Raw genomic sequence first — 15,209 nt, forward strand, 5'->3', positions numbered from 1 at the left:
GTCCGGGAGGGGGGAAAAACACTGCCCGCCCACACTAAAAACTGATTGGCTGTCTCACAGACTCTTTGCAGAGAACAGGCCAATCAGAACCCTCTCTGTTTTCTCTCTCTCCTTCCCACACGCGATTAGAGAATAAAAGTCTGTGGCCTGTGTGCGCGTTTGGGGCACTCGTTCTGAATTCCGGGGGATTATATGTGACTCGCGGGCATCAGGGAGCCGCTACCGAAATGCGGGAGACTCCCGCAGCTTCAGGGAGACTTGGTTTGTCTGCATTTAAATTTTAGTCGAGCTTAGGCAATGCAACTTTTAAGTATGAATAATATAGATTTTGTCAGTGATTTTAATCCTTAAAATGTTTGTCAAAAACCAATTTTATAATATCCAAATCATAGTTTACTTTTACTTAATTTTTACAGAACCACTTTAGTTTCTGAATCAGTTTCTCTGATTTAACTATTTATAGGTATATGTTGAAGTAAAATGCATATTGTTGTTTTAATCTATAAATTACTGACAACCTTTCTACCAAATTCCAAATAAAAATGTATTGTCAAATACTCGGAGAGTCGCAAAGTTCATCTTATAAAGCTTTAAGAGTTATAAAGCTTTAAAAAGTAACTTTATTTCAGTAATTCAGTTTAAAATGTGTAACTCATATATTATATAGATGTATTACACAGAGTGATCTATTTTAAGTGTTTATTTATTTTATTGTTGAAAACCCAAAAATGAGTGTCTCAGTAAATTGAAATATTATATAAGATCAATTGGTACTTTTAGCAGTGTGGCACTGTGCCAAGTCCTGCTGGAAAATAAAATCCGCATCTCCATAAAGTTGTCAGTAGCAGAGAGAAGCAACAAATCTGCCCCGACTTGATAATAAAACACAGTGGATCAACACCCGCAGATGGCATGTCTCTCCAAACCATCACTGATCATCAGTAAATTTTACATTTCATTTGTAAATCAAGGGATCAGAGTCTGGAGGAAGAGTGGAGAGACACACAGTCCAAACTGTTCGAGGTCTAGCGTGAAGTTTCCACCAATCAGTGATATCTATTGCTTATTTACTGTGTATTTATTGTTTTTATGCAGTTGAACTATTACAGTTCCATTTTAACCAAAGATTGCACTGCTAATTTAATTTCAAAGTTTTCTAAAAAAAACAGAAACCATTACCATGTAATATAAAGTAACATTTTTAGTTTGTGAATTGTGCTTTAAATGCAAATATCTAATAATAAACAAAAGTATAAAATGTTTTGTTTAAGTATTTACGCTTTACTGTATTTTCACAAATGCTGTTCTAAGTTATTGTACATTCAGTGATTTACTACCTTAGCTACAGCATAAATCAGCATATAGCTAATATTTTAAAGGACAGGGTTGACTTTGTGCAACTCAATATTAAACCAACTCATATGTCCTTGGCTGCAGCATTAAATATGTATAAAATATCAATAAAACTACTAAAATTAAAATCAGAGGTGGAGCTTGATACAAGCTCTTGTTCATCCTTCTTTGAAGAGCTTCATCTATCTACTCAGACAGTGAGGCAGAATCACTTGATGCTGGTTGAGATGGTATTCCACCTGAGCTGTACCTTTCCTTCTGGGAGGAGTTAGGACAACCCCTATTAGATATGATTAACACAGCTATAGATAAAGATTCATTAAATGCAAGAGTTGATATGGCAATAGTTACAGTACTACCCAAACCAAATAAAGACCCGACCCAATGTGGTAATTATAGACCTCTCTCCCTCTTGAATGGAGATGTTAAAGCATACACCAAAGTGCTGGCATCCAGATTGGAGGCGCATTTGTTGAAATTGGTCCATAGTGACCAGACTGGTTTTTGTTAAAACCCGCCTAGCATCTGATAATGTGTGTTGCCTGCTGCACATTATTCATGAGGAAATATTATTCATGTCACTTGATGCTGAAAAAGCATTTGACAGACTGGAATGGGACTATCTCTGGAGTGCTTTGTACACATTTGGGTTAGGCATGCAGTTTATTCCAATGATTAAAATCTTATATGCAAACCTCTCAGCCGTGGTCTGTTAAGACAATATTCTTTCTTTACAATTTTCTGTTTCCAGGGGCACTCGTCAGGGCTGTCCCCTGTCACCCTTACTGTTTGTACTCTCTCTCTCGAACCACTTGCAATACAGAACATCGAATATCACTATATGCCGATGATATACTTTTATATGTAGGTAACGCCAATTCTTCACTACCACGTCTGCTTTCTACCTTTGATTGGTTCAGCACAAAATCAACTGGACAAAGTCTTAACTAATGCATTTAAATTCAAGCGAATCACAAATAATCTTACCCCCTCATATACCATTAGTCAAAAGTTTTAAATATCTTGGTGTTGAGATTTTCCCCTCTGTCACTACTATTGTAAAAAATAACTTTCAGAATATTTTTAGTCAGGTTGAGAGAGATCTCGAACGCTGGAATACCCTTCCAAACTCATTACATTTCTGTATGGTTCAACTCTTAATTCATCTGTCTCTTGGAGGCAGATTGAGGAAAACTTTACGTCACCTCACAGACTACAGGATTTCATATTTTCTAATATTCCTGTGAAGAAAATGAAATCACAATTAGGACCAGTTATATCAAGTCTACTCACAACTTTCCATACTGTAATCAAATATTTACATGTGGATTATAAACGGCACAAACATTCACCAGTATTCAGCAATTTTTGTCTCCTTACGGGCAATGTACCTTTTACGCACCCGCAGTGGAAAAACCTAGGAGTTAATGTCTTGCAGGATATCTACAATGATAGTGGTTTATTCATTTCGCCTTGAGGAGGATTTAAAGGGATCAAAGGCATTATAAGTTGTAAGTTTGTGTATGGGTTTTATTTTTATTTTCCTTTTTGAAAAGGGAAAAAAATAGAAATTTACAAATTGTACATGAGGATTACCTGTATGCTTTCAATAAAGAATTGATCAGAAAAAAATAAAACTACCAAAATTTAAATTAAATACATTTTACAGCTCAGCTGTAATGGAGTAGCAACACAGTTTAAAGCTTATATTTAGATGCGGTTGGATAGCTATGATTTTAGCATTTTATTAAAAGGTGTGAACATTCATATGAAAGAAACTGAGAGAGTGAGACACTCCTCATTTCCAAAACAATCAATGTAAATATTACAGACTCAGTAAATGGATACAGACACTCTGACAAAAACAAAAAAGAACAAGAGCAAATTCTTTATGATTTACACTCATCACTGATCACAAGCTTTCATCCTTAATAATAGTTAGAATTTAAAAGGGACATATTGCACCTGTTTTTACAAAACAAGTTCATTAAGTTCTCTACACAAAATCACTCTCACATTAAGAGTTTCAGTTTCAGTCCCTTTTGTGCAAATAAGCTGTTGCTGGCCACATCTTCACTATGCTGAGAACTATGCATATAAATTTATAAATTTATGCACATATAAATCAAGCGCTGCCACTATGAGCAGGAGGTTGCAGGTTCGAACTCCCGCTCATGCAGCTTTACCATCAAGCTGCCGGTGCTCAGAGGGAGCACAATTGGTCCTGCTCCCTCCGGGTTGGTACAGTAGATGGCGCTCTCTCCCCACATCACTCCTAGGGTGATGTCCACAGCACAGGGCGTCTGTGAGCTGATGTATCAGAACCGAGTCACTGCGCTTTCCTCCGAATGTTATCGCTGTGATGCTGCTCGGTAATGCTGCATCAGCAGCAGCTCGAAAAGAAGCGGAGTCTGACTTCACATGTATCAGAGGAAGCATGTGTTAGTGCTAGATTATAAAACAAATCAATATTCGAAAGAACGTGACACAGACAGTAGGTACAGATCCCTCACTCAGACTTGATGAGGCGTTTCTTTAACTGGGGCTCTGGTGTGGGTTGACAGGTGAGGTGTGGTGCCAGGGTGGTTTTAAGCAGGTTTACTTTTTGTGATGTCACAATAAGAAGGCATCCAAACGGCTTTCTGACACCAAACTCTTTAACCCATAGACTGTGTATAGCTGGACAGAGCATTGTTTCTCAAAAGTGAAGCCACCACAGGTCGGGCGCCCCCTGCTGTTCGGTTTCAGAAAGCTGTGTAACCCCACCCATCCCCATAGGTTTCAATGGCAAAACAGAACAACTTTCAATCACATTTTTTTTCTAATATACTGTAATTCTACCTCCATTATTTAAATGCAGCAGCTAGTGTAACCTCTGCATATATTGTTAAATTTTATATCCCCACAGAATTCGTTTTTTAAAACGTTATTCAGCTCTATTAAAAAAAGGTGTGGTTATTGTAAAAGGGCTGCTTATGGGCGGGACCAATAACAGATCGTCAGCTCCGCTCCGCCCCGCTCTGCAGCCTGTGACCTCGAGGCAGTCCTCAGGGGCGGGGTTATTTAAATGAGTATGCTGTCTCTCCACAGTCTTTCTCTTTCCTCTGGTCTCTACTGCGCAGACTCGGGTATCAGGATCGCCAACATGGAGGAAGATTTTGGCTTCATTTTAATTGAGTGAATGGGAATGGCGACACGGCGTCCATCTTTTTTTACAGTCTCTGCTTTAACCTGATTCACAGAAAATTGATGAATGAGTTTTGCATAATATGTCACCTTTAAAATTCCATCCATTTAAACATAAAGCTGGTGACACGATTCATAAAATAAACAGAAATTGATTAAAAGAAAAGCGATATGACAAATAAAAGACAATACAGCATTTAGGAGTGTGTGTGTGTGTGTTTGTGTGTGTGTGTTTTCTATTGGCTGGTGCTGCGGTACAGCTCCACAGTGCTGGAGCTCAGGATTCGACTCTCTCTCAGCCTCCTGCTGGACCCGACGCTCTGAGAAAAGAGAACAAAGTTTCAGATTAAATCAGAAATAAAAAAACACTGCAAGCTCTTTCTGGGTTTATAAGCCCCCAATTAAATCACCTCACCTGATGAGATTCATCATCTCCACTCCTGTTCAGGTACGTCAGTGAGGCAGCCCTCTTCATGCTGGAACAGACACACATCATATATATTTATATATATCAGTAAATTATTTATTTCAGGTTATTACATGCCTGCAATCTCAGCTCCCTTTACTTTATATTTATTGTGAAATACAGATTAATCTCTCATAATCAACTCTCACTCTCTCATCTCTACATTTTCTATATTTTAAATAGTTTTTGTGATTAATTCAGCTGGTAATTAAACATAGATACAAAGATACATTAACAAACATATCAGAATATAAATAAAATTCCATGTTGTTTTTAAAAAATATATTTTTCTTTTAGTTTGCTGTGATTAATCTTAATTAATTGCACTTTTCCTAATTATGTATATTTTAATGTGAATTGATAAAACACAGTCAAGCATGGGCATGTTTCTCTGCTAAAGGCACAGGACAACTTTACCCCGTCAATAAGAGAATGGATGGAGCCATGCACCGTAAAAACCTGAGTGACAACCTCCTTCCCTTAAAAATAGGTCATGGCTGGGTCTTCCAGCATGACAATGACCCAAAATATACAACCCAGGCAACAAATTAGTGGCTCAAAAAGAAACACATTAGGATCATGGAGTGGCCTAGCCAGTCCTTAATACCATAGAAACCTTACGGAGCAAGCTAAAGCTCTGAGTTGCCAAGAGACAGCCTCAAAATCTTAATGATTTAGAGGAGCGAAACAAAATTCTCCTGACATGTGCGCAAACCTCATCATATTCTATCTTTCACTGATTAATTAACCTACTATTAAAATTATAGACTGTTCATGTCTTTGTTAGTGGACAAATTTACAAATTCAGCCAGGGATCAAACAGTTATTTCCTTTACTGTACTGTAATGCTGTTTAAATAAGCAAAATACTGTATACTGCATTGTTATCCACTGGTATTGTTAGCAATGCTAACATTGTTAACCTGAGAAATATTTGATTTACCACAAAAAAGCTCAGCCACAGAAGCTTTAATGAAGAAAATTAACACTACTGAAACACAGCTCCAAACTTATAAACTGAAACCAGATAGGAAAGGTCATCTTAACCTTTTTTAGACCTAAATTATGTTACCGCGTCTGTAATGCACATAAAAAAAGACACTAATTTTCTAATTTAAAATTTAATCCAATTACCAAACATATTTATTTGCTTTTTTAATGTCTATGGAATTAAGCCTATGTTGCCATGTTGGCTCTAGTGCTGCCATTCTCTAATGTCTGCTGCTGATTTTTTCACTGCAGTGGTCGGGGTTAAGCAACTGATTTATTAGCAGTAAACTTGTTCATCGTCTGGTAGGGGTGTGACGAGACACTAATATCACGAGACGAGACGAGACAGGAGTCAGGTTTTATTTGACAAAATCATGTAACGCAAACCTAACAGACTGGTTTCTCTCACACATTGATTCTATAAGAAATATAAATAAGAATAAAAAATAAAAATAAAACTTTTCTAGATCTTATATAGTGCAAACAATAAGTGCAGAACCACAACCAGTCATATTAAGACTATGCTTGAAGTGAAACAGAGACAGAACATGTTTTTAAATACAGTACAGAGCTAAGGGATTAGTACAGCTGTCTATGAAACAGTCACGTGTAGGATTTACTTACAGTATTTATATATGGTTTGTGTCTTGTTGGTCACTCTGTTACCGTTTATTGTTTCCACTGGAGCCAAAATGCAGCCAGACATACAACTTAAAAGTAGCAGAAGCATCTTCTATACAAATACCTGAATTTTCCTCTTCTGCTGAGAGCTGCTCTCACTGCTCAGCCACCACACTCGCTGCTATCACTACTGTGTTGCCAGATCCCTCTTAAAAAGTCCACACTAAACTGTTATTTTTTCCCACGAGACAGATTTAAGCTTGACGAGAAATATCGTCATGTATTAATCTCGCGAGATCTCGTCACACTCCTATCGTCTGGTTTATTGTCTGTTCTGATGCACAACAGCTTTCGATTAGTGTCTGGCAATCTGATAATAAATGCATATTTCAGAATGATGAGGTATTAGAATTAAACTGCTAATATTTCACGAGGCTCTGAATATAAAGTGTTTTACGAATGGAAATTAGGGCCAAACCTAACAAAATATTTAATTAAATACGTTAATGTTTATCATGGACAACAGTTCAAAATATTGTTGAGAATTTAAAGGTTAAAACATTGTCTTATAATCATGGAAACTATCAATTAAGGGTTAAAACATTGTTGCCCTATAATCATACAAAATACTTAATGAAAACCCAATCAGTATAATCCATTAGTGATTTTAATAAGGTTTAGTCAATATGTTAATCAATCAATATGTTACTTGTATTCAAAAGGGAAGTATTTAGCCCCTTGTAATCTTTATTCATGTTGGTGGTCATATGTTAACAGACACAGTACTCTTTAGAATCATATAACAAATGTAGTTTAATTGAGTTTGCACAAGAATGTTTCACAACACATGTGTAGCCATCTGTGGTTAGTTAGACCTTGAGACTGAGGGAGGTTGACCCGTCCCCTTAGACCAAAGATAAGGAGGGAACTTCTACTGAATTTATGTTGCTTTTTATGTTACAATAGATTTATTATACCGAAGACGTAGATGGCAGGCAGGCACGGGGTCATATCACGATAGGATACAGTTTATGGGACCAAAGGGGGCTGTTCAACATAATCTTGTGTATGTCTTTTTGTGTTTGAACATTCTCCTTGACTCTCTGAGCGGAGCATTGTTCCCGGAAGATCTTCTGAAATAAACTGTTAAGTTTGCTGAAGACTTGGTATCCTGACTCCTCTTGACTTCTCTACTCATCTCAACCATTTAAAAGAACTCAGGGGAAACGCACTGGAAACAGCGCTGTAAGGGGTAGTGCGGCCTTTCCTCACAATATACATTTACATGCAGACTTACAGGTATATGTTTTGTGTGAGTGTGTGTAGGTGTGTGTGTGTGTGTGTGTGATTGATTGTCTTACTTGGGGTTATATGATTCCGGTGGTATGGTTCCCTGTAGTTTCTTCACTAACATCTCACTGCTCTTCCGCAGCACCTCCCGCAGTTTCCCCAGAGAACCGCTCCTCCTCAGAGTGCCATCCTTCACACACACACACACACACACACACACACACACACACACACACACACACACACACACAAACACACACACACACACACACACACAATCACACACATGCACAATCAACTCAATGATGGGGCATTGGGGGCAACCATGTCCCCTTGTGCACCCACTGTACTTGAGTGCACACTAGTTTGTTCCCTCTTGAAGTAAATTATGATGGTGTGCCTCTAGACAATAGATTTTTGATAATGTGTATTAATAAGTGCCCATCTAATTAATTAATTAAAAAAGTGTCTGGTAATAAAGTGCCTTCTATACCATCCTTACTAGACAGTGTCAGCAAGGCTGCAATTTCCAGTAGAGTAATTGAGATACAGTGCTATATAGGGTCTCTTATACTAGTGCATCTCAAAAGAATATTATTAAAAAGTTACTTTATTTCTGTTATATCAAATCAAAATGTAAAATTCATATATTATATAGATATATTACAAACAGAGTGAGCGTTTAAGCGTTTATTGACCAGTTGGTATTTTTGTCAGTGTGGGCAGTGTGCCAAGTCCTGCTGGAAAATGAAATCTGCATCTCCATAAAAGTTGTCAGTAGCAGAGGGAAGCATGAAGTGCTGTAAGATTTTGTGGGAAAACAAAACTGCACTGACTTTAGACTTGATAATAAAACACAGTGGATCAACACCAGCAGATGACAGACATGACTCTCCAAACCATCACTGATTGGTGGAAACTTCACACTAGTTGTTTGTCTTCAAGTGCAAAATTATCCCAAACAGCTGGCCTAGGACCTTTTGAGATCCTTCAAATTCACCAATACTTGTGTTTTGATAAGATAAGAGAAATAAATAATAAATGCAATGTGTTTTTTTTATTTCACAAATACAGTTACAATGCTTTGCATCTCTTTTAAAGTGTATGAGTGTGACCCTGTGTGACAACAAACACAGCTCTGAGCTCATTTTAATAAATTATATTTTTTAGAAACATATGGGGACAAAACATTCTGATCTCAGATCAGCTATGTTTCAAATAAAAAAGAAACGTTTTGAGTTTGAAATCACTACTACACTGTCTGGCCGTCCTCATCCTTTTTTCAGTCGTGACAGAATATTAACACAGGTTTGTATAAAGCAGTGTATGAATCAAAAGAACTCACCCCGTTCCACTCCACACTGCCATCTTCTCCAGGTTCATACTTCACACTGTAGAGGGATGTGCTCCTTTTTCGTATGGTGTCCTTCAGAGGATCCACTGATGCTCCCTGATGATACACAATGATAACATGATATAATGCAATTCACTAGGATGCAATCTAAAATAACACTCTTTAATACACTCTAAGTTTTTATTCTCTAGTGCAGGGGTGTCCAAACTACGGCCCGCGGGCCATTTGCGGCCCGTTTTCTTTTTTGGAGCGGCCCTCGAGGTATTTTAAAAATAGAATGAAAGTTGGCCCGCTGTTAAGCAGGTTTTTATAATGTGAGATTCAAAGTTTGAACGCTAGGTGTCAGAAACAGGCCAAGGAGCCTAAAAGCAGAGACGGTGCGCATTTCTAGCGCAGAAAATCGGGGCAAAAGAGTGTAAAAGCGGAGAGACTGCGCATTTCTAGCGCAGAAAAACGGGCCAAAGAGTCTAAAAGCGGAGAGAGTGTTCAGTTGTAGCGCAGAAAAACGGAGCAAAGAGTCTAAAAGTTGCCGTAATTAAGCAGTTTAATATTAAGAGACATCATGAAATGAAACATCAATTTGAAAAATCTTAGTTTACACAACACTGTCAAAGATAAAGATAGTAAGTCAAGTAAAATGGAGTGTAAATGATAGTAATCAGGAAAATGTATTATTTAAAGTGGTATATTTCATTATGTGTTTTATTACAGAGTCTGTGGCCCGTGACTTCAAATATATTTCTCCTTCTGGCCCCTAACAAAAAAAGTTTGGACACCCCTGATATAGTGTCACACTGCATTTAATGCATTTAATCACAAACACTATACAATACAGACAAAATTGTCCATAATGCTATTGATTTTTAAACCAGTTTCTGCGAAGTTGTGTGTGGGCGTCTATCAGCATGGCTGGTTAACACAGAGGCTAATCTAGCAAGCTAAATATTGAGCCATCCACTACTTTAATCTATGCTTCATTTTCCTCCAAATTGCATCATATAAAACGGGACAGGAAGCATTCTCCTCTGTTATTTCTAGATCCTGCAGTGAACAAAGTACAGCAGGAATCAAATATTCACAGAGCTGAATCTGGGGAACTGATTTAGACTGACACTTCACAGCTTCAGAATTCATTTGTAAAATCAATTTGTCATTTATTCCTTGCCGCCAAACTGGACTTTTTCACTAGGTACCTAGTGCAGTATTTTATTGCCCAACCATTTTCATCTTTATCCAATTACATCAAATTACAGCAGCTCTGTTTACTCTCTTTACTGCTGAGATGACCCAAGCTTGGGTCACGCTGCTGTTACTCTTTACTGCAGCATTTACACACTTACACACACTTACAGCACATTCACACTTTCATCATCATAATAACTAGAAAAAGACCCAGAAACACAGAGAACTCTGTAACTATTAAAAGTATCAGTCTTTTCTTTAAAGAAATTACAGACGAAGCCAGAGAGCGGTGAGTATTGTTTCCTACACCTTCAAATAAAGACTCTTAGAAACTGAAGAAAAAAAACTGCCACAGGAAGACGTTTGGCTGACCCACATGGAAACAGCTTTGGCCTTTAGCTCAGATTAAAATTGGACTGATCTTATTTAGAGGTCTGACAGGTGAGGTATAATTTTAAAGCTCGTTAGTTTCGTATATCGTCGTTGTGATATCGTATCTTGAGACACCCTGTGATTCTCATCTCTACAACCATACTCTGTACCCTGTTTAAACACTGAGACATTACGTTTAGGTGGTGGAGACTTTCCACAATATGGGTGGGCCACTCTCTAAACAGCAACTAGAACCATGGCGATATCAGAACAGCAAGCTTATTCACACATTGCTAAACAAAACACTGAATTTTAGCTTAAGACAGTAAGAATCCTCACTTAAATGACCAGATTCATTCACTCTGAAAGAAGACCACACCAGAATGCACTTTTTAAAAGTACTTAAAAAGTCTCACCAGAGAGATCTCTAAATAGATTTAGATCTAGATCCATAAAAGTTTCTATCATTTACTGTAATTTCCAGGACTGTGAAATATGTATGAAGAACATTATAAAACAATGGCATCAGCACACAGTGTAATAAAACATGTTTTTAAAAACTGAAGCAGGACTGTAACCTTGCCAAGCTAGGAATCTAATGTACTTTGGTAAAGTTGATACTGTGCACAACAGTCTTAACTTTAATGTGAATGGTTGTATGTACAGTGCAGATCTCCCTGTGTCTGACCTGTTTCCGGATTTTCATGGCAAATTCCTCGAGCATTTCTGCTGCATCATTTTTACCCTGCTGGCGATACAGAACTGCAAGATTTCGTAGGGTAGTGCTTATTGTAGGGCTGTAAGAAAACATACACACAGAGCACATGCAGATCAGAAGCTAGCTCAGAATACCATTACTAGGACAGCCTTAATTTAACAAAAAGGTGTGTGTCTTACATGTATTTCTTTTCATTTAACTCATTTATTTATTTTATTTCATCCCAGACAGTATGAACCCAAGAAATTGTATGTTTTGTTTGGTTTAAAACTTATTTCATTCAATAATATGCAACCGTTCCGGCATTTCAGGAACACATTCCAAAACGTTTTAGTCAATAGATGATTTGTAATGTTATAAACCAATAACTGTAACCTTTCGTGCCTAAATGTTAAAGTGTTGTGAGAAGAAACAGCAACATTGCAAAGTGGTAAATGCACGGTCAATGCACTTTTTAAAAAGATGATGCAAAACCATATGTTGCACAAAACATAATTTTTACGATTTTTACTATTTTAACGATGCACTAGTTTATTGCGCTTTGCGCAGCTGGATTAAGGGGCGTGTCCTGTGTCTTTGGTATCGTAAGAGCGCGAAAAATAGCCTTGCGCAGCTCCAACAGCGCAAAGGGCGTGTTTTAATTCTCTTAATTATTCATGGGTGTGTTTTGGGCGTAACATGAAATTAACCAATCAGTGTGTCAAATTCCATCCCCTTTAAGACACAGGTGCTATATTAATATATATATATATATATATATATATATATATATATATATAATTATTTTTATTTATTCAATTAAATAATAATAAAAAAAAATTTAATTAAAAAATTTATAATATAAAATGTAAACTTATTAAAAAAACTAATTTAAAACAATCACAGGCTTTCTGCGCAGAATAATAAAAGTTTTAGTTTCAGTTTCAAATCATTGAAACAGCTCATCAAAACCTCAAACTATCCTTCATATTTGACAATATTTGATTAACTTTACAGGTCCTTACTCATCTTAATTTATTTAACTAAACTGAGTTTCATATTTTTTGTAGCTCCGTGCTGCGAAAGAGAGAGAGAGAGGCGCAGTGCATTTTGCCTGATTTCTCTTAATTAATATTCAGTAAATATAGTGAATTTTTACCATGAATTTTACTACACTTGACACGACCTTATTTATTAAAAGACTTTTTTAAGAAAACAGAGGTAATCCCGCGCCACGCGCCTGCAGCATTTTTGAGCGCTGGACCAGATTTTCGTTAATGAATTAATATATTTAATATTTTAATAAAATTGCCCTGGTGATAAGATGTAGCTTCATATTTCTGTGCCTGTGTCTGCTATATATAACTCCAGTTATTAAGTCTGTGTACTAAACATAAATAATTCTTGGAACTGTCATGCAGATTTTTATATTTAAGTATATTTTATTTTTATAGTTCATTGCTGAAGGCTCTGGGTGAGGTTTATTTTTCTGTGGTAAGGAAGTGATGGTATGGGGCACAGGATGATCGTGATTCAGTTCTGGGTGCACATGACTGACGTTGAATTTAGACGTCCTTTCAGGGGATCAATGGCGCAATGCATTTTTCCTCCGCCAGGATAGAAACACGCCAGAAATTTACCTGAACACACCTCATTTCAAGCCCACCATGCCCATCAGCGTTAATATATTCCAAAAGTCCATTGATGTTTTAAGGACGCAAGGCGTAAAAATTGATTGTTGACGGGGTGTACGATGGCAACCCGCCACGCTACACGCCTTGCGCGAGGTGTATGATAGGGCCCAAAATATCATGGGTTCATACTGTTTGCTATGATATTATGTCATTAATTATATAGTCAAAGTAAATGTAATAAAACACTGAGTTTATTGTTATTATTTGTGTTTTCTATATTGTCTCAGATTAAGGAGGAATGCCTGAATAATGTTCCAGTTAAAGCTAATAATAATTATATAGCTTTAAAGTATCTGTATTTTTTCTCACCTGTTTATCTTGTAGGCTGTATACCAGTCCTTAAGTTCACCACAAAGAGTATCATCACCTGGCATACCCTGAGAGGAGCAGCACATGAGAGTAACTTAATAAAAACACGCTCAGATGTGAGTCAGCAAGCTTGCTAATCCTTTACTCTGTTTCTGTTCTGACTTACTTTACTCTCCTCCCTCTCCTCAGCGTGCATCCAGATAGGTTTGTTCTCAGCTGGAAGATAAAGTAGAGGGAGAGGAAAAGGGTGTGATATTGTTATCGCTTTACCATAACTGTACAAAGGTCCTGATGGTAAGTTACTCACTACATCTCACTACATTACACTGAAAAAGGACATACCTGGACACCCAAAGGGATTTAATTTAGCACTGTGAACCTATTTAGATGTGAAAAGCGTTCAAATGAAAGCACAGTGTGTATGTAGGAGAGAGAAGGAAATATGAAAAGCAAGAAGATGTGAGATTAAACACTGATTTATTGAAACATCATCTCAAAAAATGAAATAAAACATTCACAGTTATCTTATCTTATGTAGACTGACAGGAAAAGCCTTAAGAACTAAAAAAGAAAATAAATGAAAACATAAAAAAGAAAAGCACGAAAGGACAGCAGTAACAAATCAGAATAAATAATATTGATTACACTTTATACTGACATGCTGTTACATACACACACTAAAGGGAATGTGCTGATCAGAACCTCTTTATGCTGAGTATCACCCAATACCAATCTGACCTGATTTTTGTGTTGAAAAAAATATGGACCAACAGTTTAGATAAGATGTGCTACTGATTAATACTAAAATAAAATCAGTTTAGTTTTAGTTTATACACTGCCTGGCCCAAAAAAGGTATTTAGCTTTGATTGCTGCACACATTCACTGTGGTATTGTTTGAAGATTGAAGATTTATTTCATTCCAGTGTTGCTAAATTAATTTATTAATTTTTCACCAAGATCTTGCAGCAGCATTGATGATGATAGAGTCTGACCGCTGCACAAAGCAGCTCTTCTCCATCCAGCACATCCCAAAGATTCTCAATGAGGTTAAGATCTGGACTCTGTGGTGAACTCTCTCTCAATCCATGTGTGAAAATGATGATCTCATGCTCCCTGAATCCTGAACTCTTTCACTATTCCAGCCCCATGAATCCTGATATTGTCATCTTGGATTATGGCCGTGTTCATCAGAACAGAAAAATCTATTGATCCAGGAATAAGCTGGTCTATATTCAGTATATTCAGGTAGTCAGCTGACCTCATTCTTTCAGCACATACTGTTGCTGAACCTAAACCTGCAGACCAACTGCAGCATCAACCAACCCCACATCATTTACTTACTTAAATCCAGGTGGAGACTTTTTTTTGGCCAGGCAGTGCATAAGGAGATATCCTGGAAAAGTAAGAACGATTAAAGCGATTGAGGCAGTAGAAGAGAATCCTGTGCGCAGTGCATTAAATATTGAGAGGCTTGATTACCTCTCGATTTCAGTGTGGGAATAGTAATGCTGTTCTAAGAGGCCTGTACTCGCTCCCTCTATTTTTGTAGTGATGAAGTTCATCTCTCTCTGTGGGTGAATTCTTTGATAGGATGCTGTTGGTATATTTGTGGTTTAGCCCCAAGTTTATGGTGCGTTCAGAGAGCTTCTTGTCTCCAGCCTAGAGCTTAAACCTGCTTTTGCATGGTCTTCTTTC

The 15,209-nt window shown here is 37.2% G+C and overlaps 1 protein-coding gene and 1 long non-coding RNA gene across 5 annotated transcripts in view; one reads left to right on the forward strand and one right to left on the reverse strand.

Annotated features, from left to right (window-relative positions):
• Positions 1–3,084: 3,084 nt before the first annotated feature.
• Positions 3,085–15,209, reverse strand: part of LOC125782228 (kinesin light chain 1-like) — a 99,665-nt gene continuing 87,540 nt past the window's right edge. For all 4 annotated transcript variants that reach the window (XM_049465679.1, XM_049465681.1, XM_049465680.1 and 1 more), the window contains exons 10-16: positions 13,680–13,729; positions 13,514–13,581; positions 11,502–11,610; positions 9,251–9,355; positions 7,977–8,095; positions 4,955–5,015; positions 3,085–4,859 (exon numbers count right to left, since the gene is read on the reverse strand). In XM_049465679.1, the coding sequence (XP_049321636.1) occupies positions 4,776–4,859; positions 4,955–5,015; positions 7,977–8,095; positions 9,251–9,355; positions 11,502–11,610; positions 13,514–13,581; positions 13,680–13,729 (596 nt within the window). In that variant the 3' untranslated portion in view covers positions 3,085–4,775. The remainder of the gene's footprint in view (positions 4,860–4,954; positions 5,016–7,976; positions 8,096–9,250; positions 9,356–11,501; positions 11,611–13,513; positions 13,582–13,679; positions 13,730–15,209) is intronic.
• LOC125782231 (uncharacterized) overlaps positions 6,175–15,209 on the forward strand; it is a 140,916-nt gene continuing 131,881 nt past the window's right edge. The window contains exon 1 of the long non-coding RNA XR_007424841.1: positions 6,175–7,290. This is a non-coding gene — a long non-coding RNA (uncharacterized LOC125782231). The remainder of the gene's footprint in view (positions 7,291–15,209) is intronic.

This window comes from Astyanax mexicanus, chromosome 16 (genome assembly GCF_023375975.1).
Source record: "Astyanax mexicanus isolate ESR-SI-001 chromosome 16, AstMex3_surface, whole genome shotgun sequence".
Classification (NCBI taxonomy): Eukaryota; Metazoa; Chordata; class Actinopteri; order Characiformes; family Acestrorhamphidae; genus Astyanax; species Astyanax mexicanus.